The 18,359-nt window shown below is 43.2% G+C and overlaps 2 protein-coding genes across 2 annotated transcripts in view; one reads left to right on the top strand and one right to left on the bottom strand.

Annotated features, from left to right (window-relative positions):
• The first annotated feature begins 5,499 nt into the window (after nucleotides 1-5,499).
• On the top strand, nucleotides 5,500-10,613 carry LOC142389008 (galectin-4-like). Its single transcript, XM_075474559.1, has 15 exons — nucleotides 5,500-5,514; nucleotides 5,596-5,684; nucleotides 6,087-6,330; nucleotides 6,626-6,739; nucleotides 6,918-6,944; nucleotides 7,033-7,068; nucleotides 7,155-7,184; nucleotides 7,317-7,359; nucleotides 7,965-8,056; nucleotides 8,196-8,219; nucleotides 8,358-8,384; nucleotides 8,479-8,508; nucleotides 8,814-8,902; nucleotides 8,973-9,138; nucleotides 9,888-10,613. Exons 1-15 carry the CDS (start codon nucleotides 5,500-5,502, stop codon nucleotides 10,029-10,031), a joined length of 1,170 nt encoding a protein of 389 aa, XP_075330674.1. The 3' UTR covers nucleotides 10,032-10,613.
• Nucleotides 10,614-10,627: 14 nt separating this feature from the next.
• axl (AXL receptor tyrosine kinase) overlaps nucleotides 10,628-18,359 on the bottom strand; it is a 44,947-nt gene continuing 37,215 nt past the window's right edge. The window contains exons 16-20 of the mRNA XM_075472823.1: nucleotides 17,702-17,823; nucleotides 17,044-17,153; nucleotides 15,776-15,935; nucleotides 14,138-14,274; nucleotides 10,628-13,415 (exon numbers count right to left, since the gene is read on the bottom strand). Coding sequence (XP_075328938.1) covers nucleotides 12,956-13,415; nucleotides 14,138-14,274; nucleotides 15,776-15,935; nucleotides 17,044-17,153; nucleotides 17,702-17,823 — 989 coding nt within the window. The 3' untranslated portion in view covers nucleotides 10,628-12,955. The remainder of the gene's footprint in view (nucleotides 13,416-14,137; nucleotides 14,275-15,775; nucleotides 15,936-17,043; nucleotides 17,154-17,701; nucleotides 17,824-18,359) is intronic.

The raw sequence follows: 18,359 nt of genomic DNA on the forward strand, positions 1-18,359 counted from the left end.
AGGCCGCCAGTCAGCCAGGGATAGCGGGCTCTACTGAAGAACTCAGTCTTCGCACCATAAGACAGGACGTCCAGGTGCTCAGGGGAACCTGTGTTTCCTTCCACCTATCTCCAGCTGGTCAGCGTAAGAGGAGCTTCAAAATTACACACGCCTTCACATCGTCACACCTTAATCTCACTGAGCGCTCCTACCCAGTCACATCCCTTCAGAAGAAGTACAAGCATCTGGTGGGTCTCCCTCTTGAGCAGTTTACCCGGGTTAAGCCCCTCGTACTCATAGGTGCTGACCACCATCACTTACTCACACCCATCGAGCCAGTGAGATTGGGCCCTCCCGGGGGGCCTGCGGCTATCCACACCCGACTTGGATGGACCCTGCAAGGTCCCACTAGGCTAGTCCAGCAGACTCTACCAGAACAGCAGTGCCTCTTCACCACAGTGTTCCCACAGACCACGGAGCTGATGGCTAACGTCCAGAAGTTGTGGCAGATGGACGTACTGCCATTTCGTAGCGACAAAGTCGTCACTCGATCTAAGGAAGATCAGGAGGCCGTGGCTCTACTGAAAGCAAGGACAACGAGAGTGGAAATCGAGGGCATACTACGCTATGCCACCCCCCTGCTTCGGAAGTGCCAAATGCCCTTCTTCCAGGCCACCAAGGAGGCGGTTATGCCCAGCCTGCGGAGCACAGAGAAGAGGCTGGCCAGAGATCCACAGCAGGCAGAGGCATACTGCGAGGAGATCAGTAAGCTGGTCAAAGCAGGATCAGTGAAGAAGCTAGGCCCTGACCTCCCGACAGAGAGTGAATCGTGGTTCATTCCCCACCACCTGGTACGACACAACGAGAAGAATCGCATAGTGTTTAACTGCTCGTACCAGTTCCGTGGACTAAACCTGAATGAAGCACTGCTGCCTGGACCCACACTGGGTGCCTCGCTTCTTGGCGTCTTGCTACGCTTCAGACAGAGCTTTCGCACAGTGACACCAGCACTCCAGAATCCGCCCTAGGCCTTACGTGGCACTGGGAATCTGACTGTCTCGGTTACAAGCACCGGCCCCTAGAGTACGGCACACTGACGATGCGCAACGTGTACAAGGTCCTTGCTCGACAGAATGACCCCCTGGGGTATATTCTGCCCTACACAACGCGTGCCAAAGTGCTTGTCCAACGTCTCTGGGATAAACAGCGCCACTGGGATGATCCACTCCTCTTTGAGGATATACAGCAGGAATGGAAAGACTGGGAAGCGTAACTTCAGCTACTACCACAGATATCGTTGCCTCGTCCCTACGTCCCAGCTAAAGCCAACGCTCACGCAAGACAGATCCACATCTTCAGTGACGCGTCAGAGAGGGCTTATGGATCGGTCGCATACCTACGGTCGGAGGACACTGGAGGGAAAGTCCACCTGTCCTTCCTTGTGGCCAGATCCAGAGTCGCTCCCCGCCGCCAGACATCGATGCCAAGACTGGAGCTCTGCAGAGCCGTCACTGGAGCACAGCTAGCCAGCTTGCTAGTGAAAGAGCTCACGCTACACATCGACAGCGTCGTTCTATGGACTGACTCGACCACAGTGTTGACGTGGCTCCAATCGGAGTCATGTCGTTTCAAGGTGTTCGTGGGCACTCGCGTGTCTGAAATCCAAGAGCTAACTGACTCCAGTTGCTGGCGCTACGTAGACTCTGCCCAGAATCCCGTGGGTGACATTACCAGAGGCAAGACTCTGTGAGAGTTAGCCCAGTCAAACCGTTGGTCTCAAGGGCCACCCTTTCTCCTGAAGGGCCCAGAAGAGTGGCCAGTGAGGCCTGACATGGTACCTGAGCCAGACTCAGCGGAATACCGTAAGTCTACCTTCTGTGGCCTGACGTCCACAGTCGAGGCATCCAGCGTCACCACTGCTAGGCAGTACTCCTGCTGGATGGACTTGGTCGACACCACTGCCCAGGGGCTTGATGGGGCGGCTGCCCCGTCTTCAGTCCCAACTGCGTCCGACTACCAGCAAGCGGAGATGCTGATCATCAAGCAAGTGCAACAGGACTGTTTCCCAGAGGAGCTACGCCTTCTTCGGGCTGGCAAAACTGTCCAGAGGAGCGGTCGGCTCCTTACCCTTTCACCTGAGCTGGATCCGGAGGTGGGGATTATCAGAGTGGGAGGAAGACTGCAATGAGCAGAGGCGCTGGATCCCAGCACCATCCATCCAATCGTCTTAGATCCATCCCATCCGGCTATTAAGCTCATGATTCAGGATTATGATGCCCGCTTATGTCATTCAGGGCCTGAGCGCGTATTTGCGGAGATGAGGCGGACCTTCTGGGTTCTGCGCGGGAGAGAAGCCATTCGACGGATACAGCACCAGTGCCAAGAGTGCCGTCGATGGAAAGCTCGTCCAATAGTGCCAAAAATGTCCGACCTACCCGCAGCTCGACTAAGGCTCTTCCAGCCACCGTTCTATTCAACTGGTGTCGACTGCTTCGGACCATTCCAGATCAAGATTGGCCACCGCACAGAAAAGAGGTGGGGCATTATCTTTAAATGCCTCACTACCCGTGCTGTGCACTTTGACCTCTTACCCAGTATTGATGCGGACTCCTATCTGATGGCTCTCAGAAGGTTCATCACTCGCAGGGGGACCCCTGCAGAGGTCTACTCAGATCAAGGGACCAATTTCAAGGCCGGAGAGAAGGAGTTACGCAAGTCTTTTGCCAGCATGAATCCAGAACTGCAGAAGCTCCTGCCAAAGCAGAAGATTGCCTTCCACTTCAACCCTCCTGCATCCCCACATTTCGGTGGGGTGTGGGAGCGGGAGATTAGATCGGCAAAGTCTGCTCTGTACACCGTGATAGGAGCACAGTCAGTATCCGAGGAAGTGCTTCGTACAGTTCTACTGGAAGTTGAGGCCATCCTGAACTCTAAGCCTCTGGGCTACACCTCGTCCAATATTGCGGATGAAGACCCTGTGACACCTAATGTCCTTCTGATGGGGCGGCCCGACGGTGCGTTGCCACAGGTGGTGTACCCCATGGACAAAGGCTTGACGAGAAAGAGATGGAGGCATTGTCAGATCATGGCCGACCAATTCTGGGCAAGATTCATACGCAATTATCTGCCCACTCTGCAGTGCCGCCAGAAGTGGCATGATACTACAGAGGACCTCGCTGAGGGTGCTGTGGTCTTGTTGGTAGACCCACAGCTACCAAGAGCGAGCTGGCCTATCGGGAAGATCATCACAGCGCATCGGAGTGCCGATGGACGAGTGCGGTCAGCGGACGTTCAGGTGAAGGACCGAGTTTACACCCGTCCAGCGGCCCGGCTCATTTGTCTTCCTGCCCTTCCGGACTCTGACGGCGCTGGAGATCATCCTTCATCTACCTGAAACCCATCTGGGTCTTTCTTGTGAGCAAATTGCCTCAGTAATTCGGGGGGGGGGCTGTAAGAAAGAGTTTAGTTTTACACAGAGCATGGAGAACATAGTCAGCTCTGCTGCTTCAGTTAAGTTACCACTTCAGGTTGGCTGCATCACAGCCTCATGATAATAGCATGTGAGGAGTTGTGTGCGTGCATTCCAACCAAGTAAGTGTTGTTAAGTGGCAAGAAAGTTAGTTAGTAGGTAGTTTTCAGAGTTTGTATGTCGTGGTGTTGATGTGCAACTATTGTTAAATTAGCATGCTAACCGCGATTAGCATGCTAAGCGGAGAATTAGCATTGTAGGTTTACTGTATAGGAAAACGGCAATGTCATGCTAATTCAGCTATGTTTAATTGAAGTAATGCTGGAAGATTTATTATTTCAGTCAGTATATTTTGTTAGTTTAACTCAGTGTGTTGATTAGCCTTATTCTGTGTTTACAGACCACACACACGGCCAACTGAGGCTCTTGCACATGTAATTGAAGTGTGAAGTTTAATAAAGGAACAAAAGGGAGACAACTGCTTCATGGTGTTCTGACCGACACCCCCCATACAACACAAATCCCAACATCAGAACCAGCACAAATACAGTCCTTTATGGTCCTCACCAACAGTTCCGTTGGCCATAAGGGAAAATTCAACATATGTAGCTTTTAAGAAACAACTAAAATCATGGCTTACAGATAACCAGGACTGTTTGGGTTTTCCTTCCATAGGGTGTTCCACACAAATGTTCATACACTCCCTCTTTTGCTTTCAAGTGCCACTCCTCTACAGGTGCAAAGGTTAATTTATGTCCTGCGCCTCCAAAGTAAACATGGCGGCGCAGCCCCAGGTTGGGCTTCATGCTCTGCCCCTCCCTCAACCAACTGCATAAAATGAGGCATCCACCTGAGATCAACCACCTCTTTGTGTCGCTCACTGTCTTCTGCCATGACTTTTGTCGCTCCTCCAGGCTATCAGCCGGTCTACTCCCCTGTAAGTATCTGCACACACCGCCGCTGGACTTCTGAGGGTAGGATTCTGGACTGACTCATTCACTGGAAAAAATCAAAGTCTTACCAAGTATATTTGTCTCATTTCTAGTCAAAATATCAGGCATTACACTTAATATAAGACACAACTACCTAACAAGTACTATTTCAGCCAGATATAGGGACTTGTTTGAAGACAATACATCAGGAAATGTCTTGAAAACAAATTATTTTGAGTCAGATTTCATATGAAACAAGCTTTTTTTGACATTTGAAGAGGTTTTTAAGCTAATTTCAAGATCACTTTTATCTCAAAAGTCCCAAATATCATATCTTATTTAAAAAAATCTTGATAAGCCAATTTTCACTAGTTCCGTTGGCAGATTTTTTTGCTTATTTCATGCAAAAACGTCTTGTATTTGTTTTCTTTTACTTATTTTTGGAGGAGCATTTTTTCCAGTGTGTGTTGATTAGAAATCTAGTTGGTCACTGTCTTAGTTGGATTAAAGGGACAGTTCGCCTCTTTTGACATGAAGCTGTATGACATCCCATATCAGCAATATCATTTATGAACATCTTCTTACCCCCTGCTGCGTCCTGTGAGCCGAGTTTCAGCCTCGTTTTGGCGTTGACGAAGGTAGTCCGGCTAGTTGGCTGGGGCTTAAAAAATAAAACTTTTTGCTTCTCAAAACAATATGCGTTCAAAAGAGTAATACATTTGCATCACAAAATCGTTCTCCAGGAAAAAGTCAGACCTCACAATCGCTTGGCCCTATTTTCTCTCCCTTTGTATCACTGGATTTCCTGGAGAACGATTTTGTGATGCAAATGTATTACTGTTTTGAACGCATATTGTTTTGAGAAGCAAAACGCTTTATTTTTTAAACCCCAGCCAACTAGCCGGACTACTTTTGTCAACGCCAAAACGAGGCTGGAACTCTGCTCACAGGACGCAGCAGGGGGTAAGAAGATGTTCATAAATGATGTTGCTGATATGGGATGTCACAGCTTCGAACTATCCCTTTAAGTGAATGAAGACGAATGAAATATTGTTGTATTGTTGGGCCTCCAAAAAGGCCATTTAATTGAGACTTAAACCTTGAGATTGAAGAACAGACATGATTATGATAACAGTAGAAATTTTGATCGTGAAAATAACTAAAACTATTCTAATTCAAGCTCCAAAATCTGATCAATTTTTGTGCCCGTCACAGAGAATTCCCTATCTAGGGCCCATTTATGGAGGCCTGAGGGGTGGAGTTTCCATCTACATCCAGGGGTCCGTTCCTGAAGATATCACCAGGTGAGTTTATCAGGACGTTTCTCCTTTGCTGCAGCAGTTATACCGGTGAACTTTGGATTAATACATTCACTGTTTCCTTATCATTTACAGCCACTTTTGCATGTTTTATCTCTTATGCAAACCTTGAAATTCCATGTGAATACTGAGGGAACGCCTTGTGTAATTTCCCTTTGGGTGGAGTTGGTTTCTTTGCACATTTGGATATCAAAGTGAAGCATGACTTTTATCATTTTCCCCTCCTCCTTATGAAAATAGTGATATCTGAGTTCAGCCATTAACCGGCAAAGTACACAGTTAACATACTTGACTGTATGATGATGTCTTAAGTTATTTGGTGGGCCCCACCTGCACTGTTTGCATTTCCTTCGCTTTTACTCTAAGCCAAGTTATCAGGCAGTAAAGAACTGAGTTACACAAGGGTTGGCCTGATGTATTTGACAGGTTCTTTATCAACCTGCTCTGTGGAGAGTCTGAATCCAGCGACATCGCCCTACACTTCAACCCTCGATTTGATGGCAGGGACAAAGTGGTGTTGAACTCCCGTCAGAGTGGCTCCTGGGGGTCAGAGGAGAAGATCCGCAGCATGCCTTTCTCTAAGGGGAAGGCCTTCGAAATGGTCATCATCGTCACCTCAGAGGGCTTAAAGGTCAGAACGACCAGGGCTGCAGACACACTGCAGACATAAAGTGCAACTTAAATACATTAGTCGGTGCTGTTATCCTCCTAAAGGGACACGATTTTGTCAGAAAGTATTGCTGACATTTACAGTAACCTTTTTATAAAATTTAGTAGACTGATTGTCTGTTTTTCTTTCTTTTACTCACTGGAAAAAATGCCCCTCCCAAAAAGCAAAAACGTCTTGTATTTGTTGTTTTTTTACTTGTTTTTGGAGGGGCATTTTTTCCAGTGTATCGAGTCTGCTTTAAATCGCTCTCTTGCAGATTAAAGTCAATGGGAAGGACTTCTTCATGTTCCCACACCGTATCCCTGTGGAGCTTGTTCGGGCGATGAATATTGGAGGAGATGTTTGCATCAAGACCATCAATGTCATAGGAGTGAGTTCACAAGTCTGATAACATTCAGGTTTGCAGTTTGAGCTATAAAGCCGTTGATTAACTGCAACTATCAGTTAATCTATGGGAGTGAGTATCATAGACTCGTATTGCTCCGGTGAAATGTTGAAACTGACTTAAAAACAGATTAGTACATGATTCACACCATGTTTTCCTACAGGGAGGATCTCCAGGAGGCGGCATGGGGGTACGTCATGTCTGTGATTAAATATAGTTTCTCTGATTGTTGCTGAAAGTATGTGAAATTAAGAAAAACCTTTCTGACTGATATCCAGGGAGGTTACCCGGGAGGCATGGGAGGAGGGATGGGAGTAAGTATCCAGTACTCAGAAGGCCTTTGTTCACCACACTGCTCGAAACATTATCAGAAATTATTAACATATTCACCTCTTTTCAGCCGGGAGGATACCCAGGAGGCGGCATGGAGGTGAATAAACACTTCTTTTAATACTCAAATTCATATCATGTCACGTTCCCTTACACAAATATATGGTCCAGCAGCTCAGAGCAAAGGCATAAGAAGAGATTCACACTAAATCTTACCAACACTTCTTTGCAGGGAGGATATCCAGGAGGTTGCATGGGCGGAGGGATGGGAGTGAGTATCAAAGTCATATTCCTCTGGTGAAATGTTCACTGAAAAAAATGCCCCTCCAAAAATAAGTAAGAAAAACAACAAATACAAGACTTTTTGCTTGAAATAAGCAAAAAATCTGCCAATGGAACAAATGAAAATTGGCTTGTCAAGATTTCTTGAAATAAAATGTGATATTTAGGACTTTTGAGTTAAAAGTGATCTTGAAATTAGCTTAAAAACCTCTTCAAATGTCAAAAAAAGCTTGTTTCATATGAAATCTGACTCAAAACAATTTGTTTTCAAGACTTTTTCATTTAACAAGATATTCCAGATGTATTGTCTTCAAACAAGTCCCTATATCTGGCTGAAATGATACTTGTTAGGCAGTTGTGTCTTATATTAAGTGTAATGAGATATTTTGACTAGAAATTAGACACATATACCTGGTAAAACAGATTAGAACATGATTAAAACCACGTCTTCCTACAGGGAGGATATCCAGGAGGAGGCATGGAGATGAATAAACACTTCTTTTAATAATCAAATTCATATCATGTCGTGTTCCCTTACCCTCGTTTTTTCCATTTTCAAAAAATGAAATCCTCTCAACATACCGTGGGTCCTGAACAGTGCTCACTGGCTTATTTAGATGGGCCAATACAAGTAGATTAAACACGTTTGCCTCTTCTCAGCAGGGAGGATATCCAGGAGGTGGAATGGGGGTGAATAAACACTTTAATTACTAAAATCCAAATTGATAATATGTCATATATATATATATATATATATAACCAGCTGATGTGGAATAAATCCCAGACAAAGTCAACCTAAATCCTTCTGAAACATGTACTTTTTTTGCAGGGTGGATGTCCAGAAGGCCCAGGGGTATGAACTGAAACCATAGTAACATTTCATTTTCATTTTGCCTGAACAGAGAGGATATTTCTTGGTTTGATACAAAAACCTGAGCATGAACAGGTCTGTTTGTTTTTTTATTCAAATGTTGTTGTTTTTTCCAAACAGGGTGGATTCCCAGGATCAGATCTACCAGTGAGTATATACTGCTCAGTCAGTTTTCCTTTGCACATATACGATCATTTCTCGTGATTTACCGTAAATATTCCACATCTTAATCTGGTTTTAGGTTATGGCTGGGCAGCCGGTCTACAACCCGGTGAGTGACCTGTTGTTTTAAAGCATGTTTCAAGTGAAATTTTACCACTAATGAAGCCGTCTCCTATTTCAAAAGATTAATTTTGTTTTAAGTCTCCACTGGGGAAGAGTAACTATGCTATTATGTCTCAATATGACTCAGCCTGAGGGTGACCTATCAGGCGTGAACCTGATGCTAAACTAAGACTTATAGGAGGAATATTCAGGCTGTCTTTCCAGTTTTTTTTGAGTACGTAATGAATGTGTGGTCAGCACGTGGAGCCATGATTGTTGTTACATTTATCTGTTTTTGGTGTGCGCTTCTAGCCCGTGCCCTACTCCAACACAATCCCAGGAGGGATGTACCCTAAGAGGACCGTCATCATCAGGGGCATGGTGCCATACGGAGCGGAAAAGTATGTCAGTGTGCACGCTGAAGTGACTGTGGTGTATGACCTGAAAACTAACAGAGAGCTGCTGTTGCAGGATGGGCATCAACTTTGTGATGAGCAGATCTCGAGACATTGCCTTCCACATGAACCCCAGAGTGAGGGAAGGCATTGTGGTGCGAAACAGCAGGATCGGAGGAAGCTGGGGGAAGGAGGAAAGAGAGCTCTCCATGACCCCTTTCATGGAGGGACAGTACTTTGACGTAAGCAGCGACTGTCACACAGTTGTATGTCGATGTTTGATGCATTCGTGACTGTGGCTGTGTTTGAAACTGCATACTTCTCCTACTACTCATACTAACTTTTTGAGTTAGTATGAGTAGTAGGAGTAAGCGAGAAGTTCCCAAATGCATACTAGATTCCCCGAAATGTTGGGTATGCATCATGAGGTTACTACTCATACTCAAACTACCCAAGATGCAACGTAACGTGACGTAGCCGATCGTCATTTCCTGTCAAAACGGCAGTTTCAAGCTAGCTACAACGAGGGTAGGTTCACTTCCTGTTTTCAAAACAAAAGCACCAATTGTATGGTAATGGCTTTCCCTATGATAAAAGGCAACGGGTATTTTATTTTTGTGAAAATAACCGGAAGTGCGTTGCTCACTGCAGCTAGCTTTAGTAGCGCCGAATTCGTGGGAACAAAATTGTAAACAGCCGGTATTTTGTCAGGTTTTCAACACGTTGGGGATCTAAACGACTACTTTCTCAAGTGAAAAAGTTTCAAATGTTGCTAAAGTTTACAGAGTTTAGAGCTTAAGAGAAATCAGCTTCAGGCCGGCTGATTTCGGCTCGGGCAGGAGCGAAATGCATTGTGGGTAAACGCTCTGCATACTGTCTGATCGATGAGTATGCAGTATGGAAGTATGCAGTATGTAGTATGTAGTATGGAAGTATGCAGTATGTAGTATGCGGTTTCGAACACAGTCTGAGTTCTCTGTCTGTCTCTCAGATGTCGATTCGTTGTGGGAACCAGAGGTTCAAGGTGTTCGTGAATGGGCAGCACTTGTTCGACTTCTCCCACCGCAGGCCCTTCACTGAGATCGACAAGTTGGAGATAGAAGGCAATGTGCAGATCTCTTACATCCACTTCTGAGACCGCACGGATCTATGCAGCAAACTAATTTAGGTGCTTTTCACACTCTCAGTTCAGGCTCCTACACTGGAAAAAAATCTAAATCTTACCAAGTATATTTGTCTCATTGAGTATCTCATTACACTTAATATAAGACACAACTGCCTAACAAGTACCATTTCAGCCAGATATAGGGACTTGTTTGAAGACAATACATCAGGAATATCTTGTTAAGTGAAAAAGTCTTGAAAACAAATTGTTTTGAGTCATATTTCACATGAAACAAGCTTTTTTTTTTCATTTGAAGAGGTTTTTAAGCTAATTTTAAGATCACTTTTAACTCAAAAGTCCTAAATATCACATTTTATTTCAAGAAATCTTGACAAGCCGATTTTCACTAGTTCCATTGGCAGATTTATTTGCTTATTTCTAGAAAAAACGTCTTGTATTTGTTTGTTTTTTTCACTTATTTTTGGAGGGGCATTTTTTCCAGTGTAATAGAGCCAATGTTAACCAATCCTCTGTTTATAACTGCTCAGCTGAGTTAATGGATGTGTCACCAGACATTTGCTATGATTAAGATTAAACTGTCTGCATAAAAGCCCAGGAAGAGAGCCTTGTTCTTGAATGAATTCATTTATTTATTATGCAAAATACTGTAGGTGCTGTATAAAAATTCACTTACACATCATGAGAGTGACAATATAAACACAGTTTTTACACAATCTCCCCCAAGTTGAAAAAAAAAAAACTAACCCCAGCAGGGAATCCAAATCCAAACCCACATCTAGTGAAATGCAAAAAATACTGGCTCTTTGAAGGCACTTGGTAAAGTTGTGAAATTCTGCAATTTAAGGCTGATCTGAGTGGAACCAAGAAGAAGACGCTTCAGTTTTTTTCAGGAAGATGTTCAACCAAAATGCTCCAAACACACAGGAAACAAACAGGAGGTGCGTCTGCAGGGAAAGGACATCTCAGTGTCAGCCTCACGCTCCAGCACCACTTCAGAAAGAAAATGTCAAGACTCCCACTGAGCATACAGTACCAAACAAATCATCTAAACAAGGAAATCATTGCTACTGGCATATAATACCACTGAATATGGTTTTGTATATACTCTGACTACCTTTTGATGTTTATTACATTGAAACACGGCGGCTCTTTGAAACTATTTCCTCTCCCAAAATATGTGCAGGAACATGGTCAATCCTACGCCGATGACTGAGTAATAAACTAAGGCAAAAATATACTGTATTTACACACATACATCAGAAATAAGTACATGCATAATGCTGAAAGTTGAAGCTGGTGAACTTCCATTTTCATTTGCTGTGTCCTCTTGGACACCGCCGGCGACAGACTTCTATTTACACTGCAAAACCTCGAGGGATCCGAGAGCACGAGTGGCAGGATGGCGTGGTTTATCCTGCTTCCCGGGTCCGAGTGTGTGCTCATGTTCAGAAAACTCCTCCTCGGGCTTTGTTCTCTGGCATCACGAATATGCAAAATCGTCGACTTCAGCAGAATGTTCAACAGAATCAATGAAAAATACACAAAAAAAACATACAAAGATATAAAAAAACATTAGTGCAAAGTTGTAGAAATACAAAAAAAAAACAGCATAAAAAAAATAGAAAACGTGTACTAACACTGTGCTTGAGACAAAAAGCGAAGGTGAGGAGCTTATCGCATTCTTTGTGTTGGATAAGTCCATCGGGTCCGTACCCACCCTCAGTCCGTCAACCTGTACCTCTGATTGTTTGTACCCTTCAAAGTGTCGGGTTCCTGAGTTATTCCAAAGATGTATAGATCAGGACGTGCACAGGTGTCTCACCTGTGGGTCAGATCAGCGTGTGCTCTGTAAATGGCTCAATGCAGAACTGACAGTAAAATCCCTGGAGTGCCACACAGGGCGCCAACTGCTGTTTTTTTTTAAACATATTTTTACTTCCTCATGCAGAAGTCTGATGATTTTACTGTTAATTTACACTGGAAAAAATCTAAATCTTACCAAGTATATTTGTCTCATTGAGTATCTCATTACACTTGATGTAAGACACAACTGCCTAACAAGTACCATTTCAGCCAGATATAGGGACTTGTTTTAATACAATACATCTTGAATATCTTGTTGAGTGAAAAAGTCTTGAAAACATCTTGATTTGAGTCGGATTTCACATGAAAGAAGCTTTGTTTGACATTTGAAGAGGTTTTTAAGCTAATTTCAAGATCACTTTTAACTCAAAAGTCCTAAATATCACATCTTATTTCAAGAAATCTTGACAAGCCGATTTTCACTAGTTCCATTGGCAGATTTTTTTTTGCTTATTTCAAGCAAAAATGTCTTGTATTTGTTTTTTTTTTTTACTTATTGTTGGAGGGGCATTTTTTCCAGTGTAGTGATCGGTCCAATTTTTATTTAAGTTTTGACTCAAAACTAATGAAATCATGCTGCTTTCAATAATAATATTAGTATGGAGAGCCTTTAGAGGGATCTCTCAACCGTAAAGGAAGCGGTTGCTAGGCAGAGTTCGGGCGGGGCAAGTGCTCCCATCTGAGCGTGCTCAGTTTGTGGGTTCAGTCTGGCAGTGTCTGAGCTGGTTTCACAGAAAGCTTTAAGGTTGTTTTTTTCTTCTGCTTACTGACTCTGCTGCACACATGCAGTTGAACAGAAATCTAAAAGATTCTTTGAGATAATCTTCCTGATTGTGCTGCAGAGCAGTGAGCCACGACGAGCGGCAGAAACTCATAAATCTACACTCGTGGGGTTTGACAATAGGGAGAAGTCCTAATCCTTCACTTCCTTGGAATGCCTTCGGCTGTGTGTATACATTTGTGCAAAACTACGTCGGACGGGGAGCGTACAGGAGGCTGGGTGTTGTTCTTGGACTGGGATAGCACAGTTTGCAGTTGCCAGTCTTGTCATTTTTTTAAGAAGGAGCCCATTACTGCCAGGCCATTTTTCTGACTCCGTCCCTGTCCTCCAGCAGCTCCACAGTCGGGGTGGGAGCTGGGGTGGGGTTGGGTGTAGAGTGGCAGGACGGCTGCAGAGGCAGCGTGGCTGTGGAGGATGAAACCGGCATGTCCAGACTCTCCATGGAGTCGGAGAGGGCCCGGCTGGTCTCGTGCTGGGGGCAGAGGACGTAGCGGTTGGGGTGGTGGACCTCCACCGTGGTCACGGAGTCCAGGCCTTTCAGGCAGAGAGGGGACGGACCCCCGATGGGATCACGGCCACCAACAGCCCCGAGCTCCATGGAGGACTCATCCATGTTGACGTAAAGAATTTCGTCTGGGTCCTGGAGGTCGGGCAGATCCTCGAGGGCCTTTTCCAGCTCGCAGCGCAGCGACTCAAAGGATGGACGATCCTTCGGGCTCAGGAGCCAGCAGGAGAACATCAGAGCGTAGCTGGTGGGGACAAAGAAATAATGATGTTCACTGGAAAAAATCAAAGTCTTACCAAGTATATTTGTCTCATTTCTCGTCAAAATATCTCATTATACTTAATATAAGAAACAACTGCCTAACAAGTGCTATTTCAGCCAGATATAGGGACTTGTTTGAAGACAATACATCTGGAATATCTTGTTAAGTGAAATCTTGACAAGCCGATTTTCACTAGTTCCATTGGCAGATTTTTTTTTGCTTATTTCAAGGAAAAACGTCTCGCATTTGTTGTGTTTTTACTTATTTTTGGAGGGACATTTTTTCCAGTGTACATCTTGAATATCTTGTTAAGTGAAAAAGTCTTGAAAACAAATTGTTTTGAGACGGATTTCATATGAAACAAGTTTTTTTTTTTCACATTTGAAGAGGTTTTTAAGCTAATTTCAAGATCACTTTTAACTCAAAAGTCCCAAATATCACATCTTATTTCAAGAAATCTTTACAAGCCGATTTTCACTAGTTCCATTGGCAGATTTATTTTGCTTATTTCAAGCAAAAACGTCTCGTATTTGTTATGTTTTTACTTATTTTTGGAGGGGCATTTTTTTCTTGTGTTGAACTTGGAAAACCTTGGAAAACATCTTTAACCTGCAGCCTTGGTTACATTATTTTAAAGAAAAAGATGGAGAAGGAAGGCGGTTCATCCTCAGTGGAGTACAGCTTAGGAGGAGGCTGACACTTACATGCAGTCCAGACAGTCTGGGGGCTGCTTGAGACGATTCCCCTGTCTCAGGTAGTCATAAATCTCGCTGTTTTCCACCCCTGGGTATGGCGTCTGTCCCCGGGTGGCGATTTCCCACATGGTGACGCCAAACGACCACTGAGAGAGAGAAAGAATGAGTTTGTCTTTAGACTTTTACACAACAAAACATCCTTTTAAACGCATGCATGAGGTAAACGTGCACTCTCACTCAGGCCCTTAAAATATGCCTGTAACGATGTTACCAGCTGCTCCAGTTGATATCTGTCACAGATGTTGGTCAAATCCCATTTTTCTCTGTATTCCACATTTGGCTGAATACATCATAATAATATATTTACGAGGCTATTTATGAGTTTTAAAGAGAAACAGAGCGAAGGTTTCACAGCTGAATGGAATAAAACATTTAATTCATGACACAGCCATCTCACAATGGGCTTCACAACACTTAATCATATCAGAACGTGCCAGATTCAGGGCCTTATTTTCCAGATAACATGACTGTGAACAAAATATGTTTTTCACTACTTAACTTTTTCAAACTTTGGCAGCAATAGATTCCTAAAGTATTGTTTTTTTTCACTCCAGGACTATTAAAGCATACTTTACAGTCGACCTGTATGCTTGACAGGTTCTTAGCCAAAGCTGAACAAGGCATCATTGTTCGATACGACGCTGCTGTATCACCTTCCCTGAAGCTGAAAAAGCTTGGATGAGCTGAGCTCTGCTCAGAGTACGGCTCCTCTGAGATGAAGACCTCAGCTTGGCTAATAAATTGGCTTGAATTGCATCTCACGGGAGTTATTTCAAAGTGTCGTGGCAGGGAGAAAACGTCCACTAATGCTATCAGAGCAGAACCATCCGTCATTACCTTCAAGAATCTCACAAAGACGCATTTCTTCCTAGATTACCTCCTTTCCTAATACCTCTGAAACGCTAACATGCACTTATGTTGCATGTCCTATTTTTACTCTTTAATGTAGAAAAGATTCAAATTAATTTAGCATCTAATGAGCTTCTTAAAAAGTTTCTTATGGTATGAAGTTTGAATGTCGTGCCTCACTTGTAACCCTCTTTAGATATAAAATATCTGTTTTATGTCTTTTAATTTTTGTTTTTATTTTTCTGTAGAGCACTTTGGTCGACTGAGGTTGTTTTAAAGTGCTTTATAGATAAAACTGGATTGGATTGGATACATGCAAAGTCCGAAACAGGACTGAAGACAAGTTTCGGTGCAATCTGTTGGTTTCCTTAGCGAGGAAATAGTTTTTGAACTGGCTCTATATGAATGAATTGGATTATTTTATGAATAATTATGATTACAATGAATTGAATTCCAATTGGCTTGAATTGGATTTTATTATTTAAGTGCCATGAGATGACATTTGTTGTATTTGGCGCTATATAAATAAAACTAAATTGAATTGAATGGAAAGTAATGCAACTGCTTTCATCCATGCATTTGGATGGAGAGAAGAACAAATGCAGAAGAACTTTTAAACTTGGTTTGAGTCTCACTGTAACCTAACATAAATGGAATAAAGCAACAGCTGAGCTCCAGCTCATTATCTTTTCATAAAACACACGTGATTAATATAAGCGTGTTAAAAAGACGACTGACCACGTCACTCTTTGTGGTGTAGACGCGGTCAGCTAAGCTTTCGATAGCGATCCATTTAACGGGCATCTTGGAGATCCGGCCCTGTCTGTAATAGTCGCCGTTGTAGATCTTCTTGGAGAGGCCAAAGTCCGCCACACATACGTTCATGTTCTCATTCAACCTAAAGAAGAGAGACAAAAGTGTTACAGGGAGCATTTTTCCAACTGGAGAGATCACTTTCACTTCAAACCGAACATCACAAAGACATGATTGTCTTACAGAGTATTCCTGCAGGCATTTACAAGGCTGTCTGAAGCCATTTCACAGAGGTTAAAGGGATAGTTCGCCTCTTTTGACATGAAGCTGTATGACATCCCATATTAGCAACATCATTTATGAACATCTTCTTACCCCCTGCTGCGTCCTGTGAGCAGAGTTCCAGCCTCGTTTTGGTGTTGATGAAGGTAGTCCGGCTAGTTGGCTGGGGTTTAAAAAATAAAGCGTTTTGCTTCTCAAAACAATATGTGTTCAAAAGAGTAATACATTTGCATCACAAAATGGTTCTCCAGGAAAAAGTCAGACCTCACAATCGCTTGGCCCTATTTTCTCTCCCTTCGTATCACTGCCTGCTGTGCAGACCGAAGTGCAGACCGATCAGCAAACACCGTAACAGGCGCGGCTGTCGGCAGCAGGCAGTGATACGAAGGGAGAGAAAATAGGGCCAAGCGATTGTGAGGTCTGACTTTTTCCTGGAGAACGATTTTGTGATGCAAATGTATTACTCTTATTATTATATATTATATACATTATTATTATATTATATATATTATATATATTATTATTTTAACTACTGATTTTATATGATTTTATCTATTGTTCTTATTTCTTTCTTTTTTGTTTAAAATTTAAATCATGCTTTGTATTTCTACTGTTTTAATGTATCTGTAAAGCACTTTGAATCGCCCTGTAGTTGAATTGTGCCGTACAAATAAACTTGCTTTGCCTTACTCTTTTGAACGCATATTGTTTTGAGAAGCAAAATGCTTTATTTTTTAAACCCCAGCCAACTAGCCGGACTACCTTCATCAACACCAAAACGAGGCTGGAACTCTGCTCACAGGACGCAGCAGGGGGTAAGAAGATGTTCATAAATGATGTTGCTAATATGGGATGTCATACAGCTTCATGTCAAAAGAGGCGAACTATCCCTTTAAGAAGAGAAAGCGCAAACAAGAAAAAAACTAGAGGAACTGAAAAAGTAAAAAGGCAGAAGAGGTGGTCGTGCTTACATGCAGTTGCGCGCAGCGAGATCTCGGTGGATGAAGTTCTTGCTGCTCAGGTACTCCATCCCCCGGGCGATATCGGTCATGAACTTCACCAGCATTTGAGAGGGGAGGTACTGTGGGACAGTGCAGAGAAAAGAAGGGCTGTTCATCACGGCTGAGACTTTTTTTCTGCACAGCAGAGGGCGCCAGAGACGAGCTTTTCCCGGCTGGTGTGCTCAGTGTGAAATGATTTTCCAGACTCTTCCTGTGGGAACAGTTGCACTCAGCGCTGTTGTGCATTTTTCGAGTTGGCCGACCTCACGTGTGTTTCGACATTCTGCACGGATATTGCTTTGATTAGGGTCTGAGTTTCTCAACGTGGTTCTTCTGGGACTTGCTGCGTATCGCAGCGCTTGATTCCAAAAAAACATCTCATCAGTTTATAAATGAGTTCACATAAGAAATGATGTTTTGGGTGATGTCATGGTGTACTTTGTACTCAGAGACTCGCTCAACAAATACTTCACATCTGTGTTAAACTTTGGATCCTGTTTCGCTGGCAGATATTCGTGTGAACTTTTAAACCCCCGAACCAATTAAGTTGTTAAAATGTGTGGGACTGTGAGCGTGCACGTATGAGTTTGCTGACTGTGTGCTTTTTGTTGCTTGCAATCAGACTAACCACAGGACAGTCCCCGAGCCTTGAGTACAGCAGATAGCTGTGCAGGTCTCCGTGTTTCATGTAGGGCAGGATGACCACGGGAGACGGGTAACCTTCACTCTCAACCGTCTGCAGACACACGCCTAAAAAAAAAAAAAAAACATGACAGTTTAATAAACACACACACTGCATTCAGGTCGTAGACATTCAGAAAAACAGTTTTAATTTGCTGGTTAACTAAGACAATATGTTTAAAGGTCAGTTCACATTTACCTTTAAAAAAATGATGTTTTCATTTGGCCAGATAATCACATCAAAGTGCACCTCATTTTAAATATTAATGTGACCCATTAATTAGACACGAAATGCATCCATTCGTGAACATTTTGATCGTCCGTTATCCATTTCATCCCTGACACTTCAGCCCCACACTGGAAAAAATGCCCCTCCAAAAATAAATAAGAAAAACAACAAATACGAGACGTTTTTGCTTGAAATAAGCAAAAAAATCTGCCAATGGAACTAGTGAAAATTTCTTGAAATAACATGTGATGTTTGGGACTTTTGAGATAAAAGTAATCTTGAAATTAGCTTAAAAACCTCTTCAAATGTCAAAAAAAGCTTGTTTGATATGATATGTGACTCATAACAAGATGTTTTCAAGACTTTTTCATTTAAC

This window comes from Odontesthes bonariensis, chromosome 9 (assembly GCF_027942865.1).
Source record: "Odontesthes bonariensis isolate fOdoBon6 chromosome 9, fOdoBon6.hap1, whole genome shotgun sequence".
Taxonomy (NCBI): Eukaryota; Metazoa; Chordata; class Actinopteri; order Atheriniformes; family Atherinopsidae; genus Odontesthes; species Odontesthes bonariensis.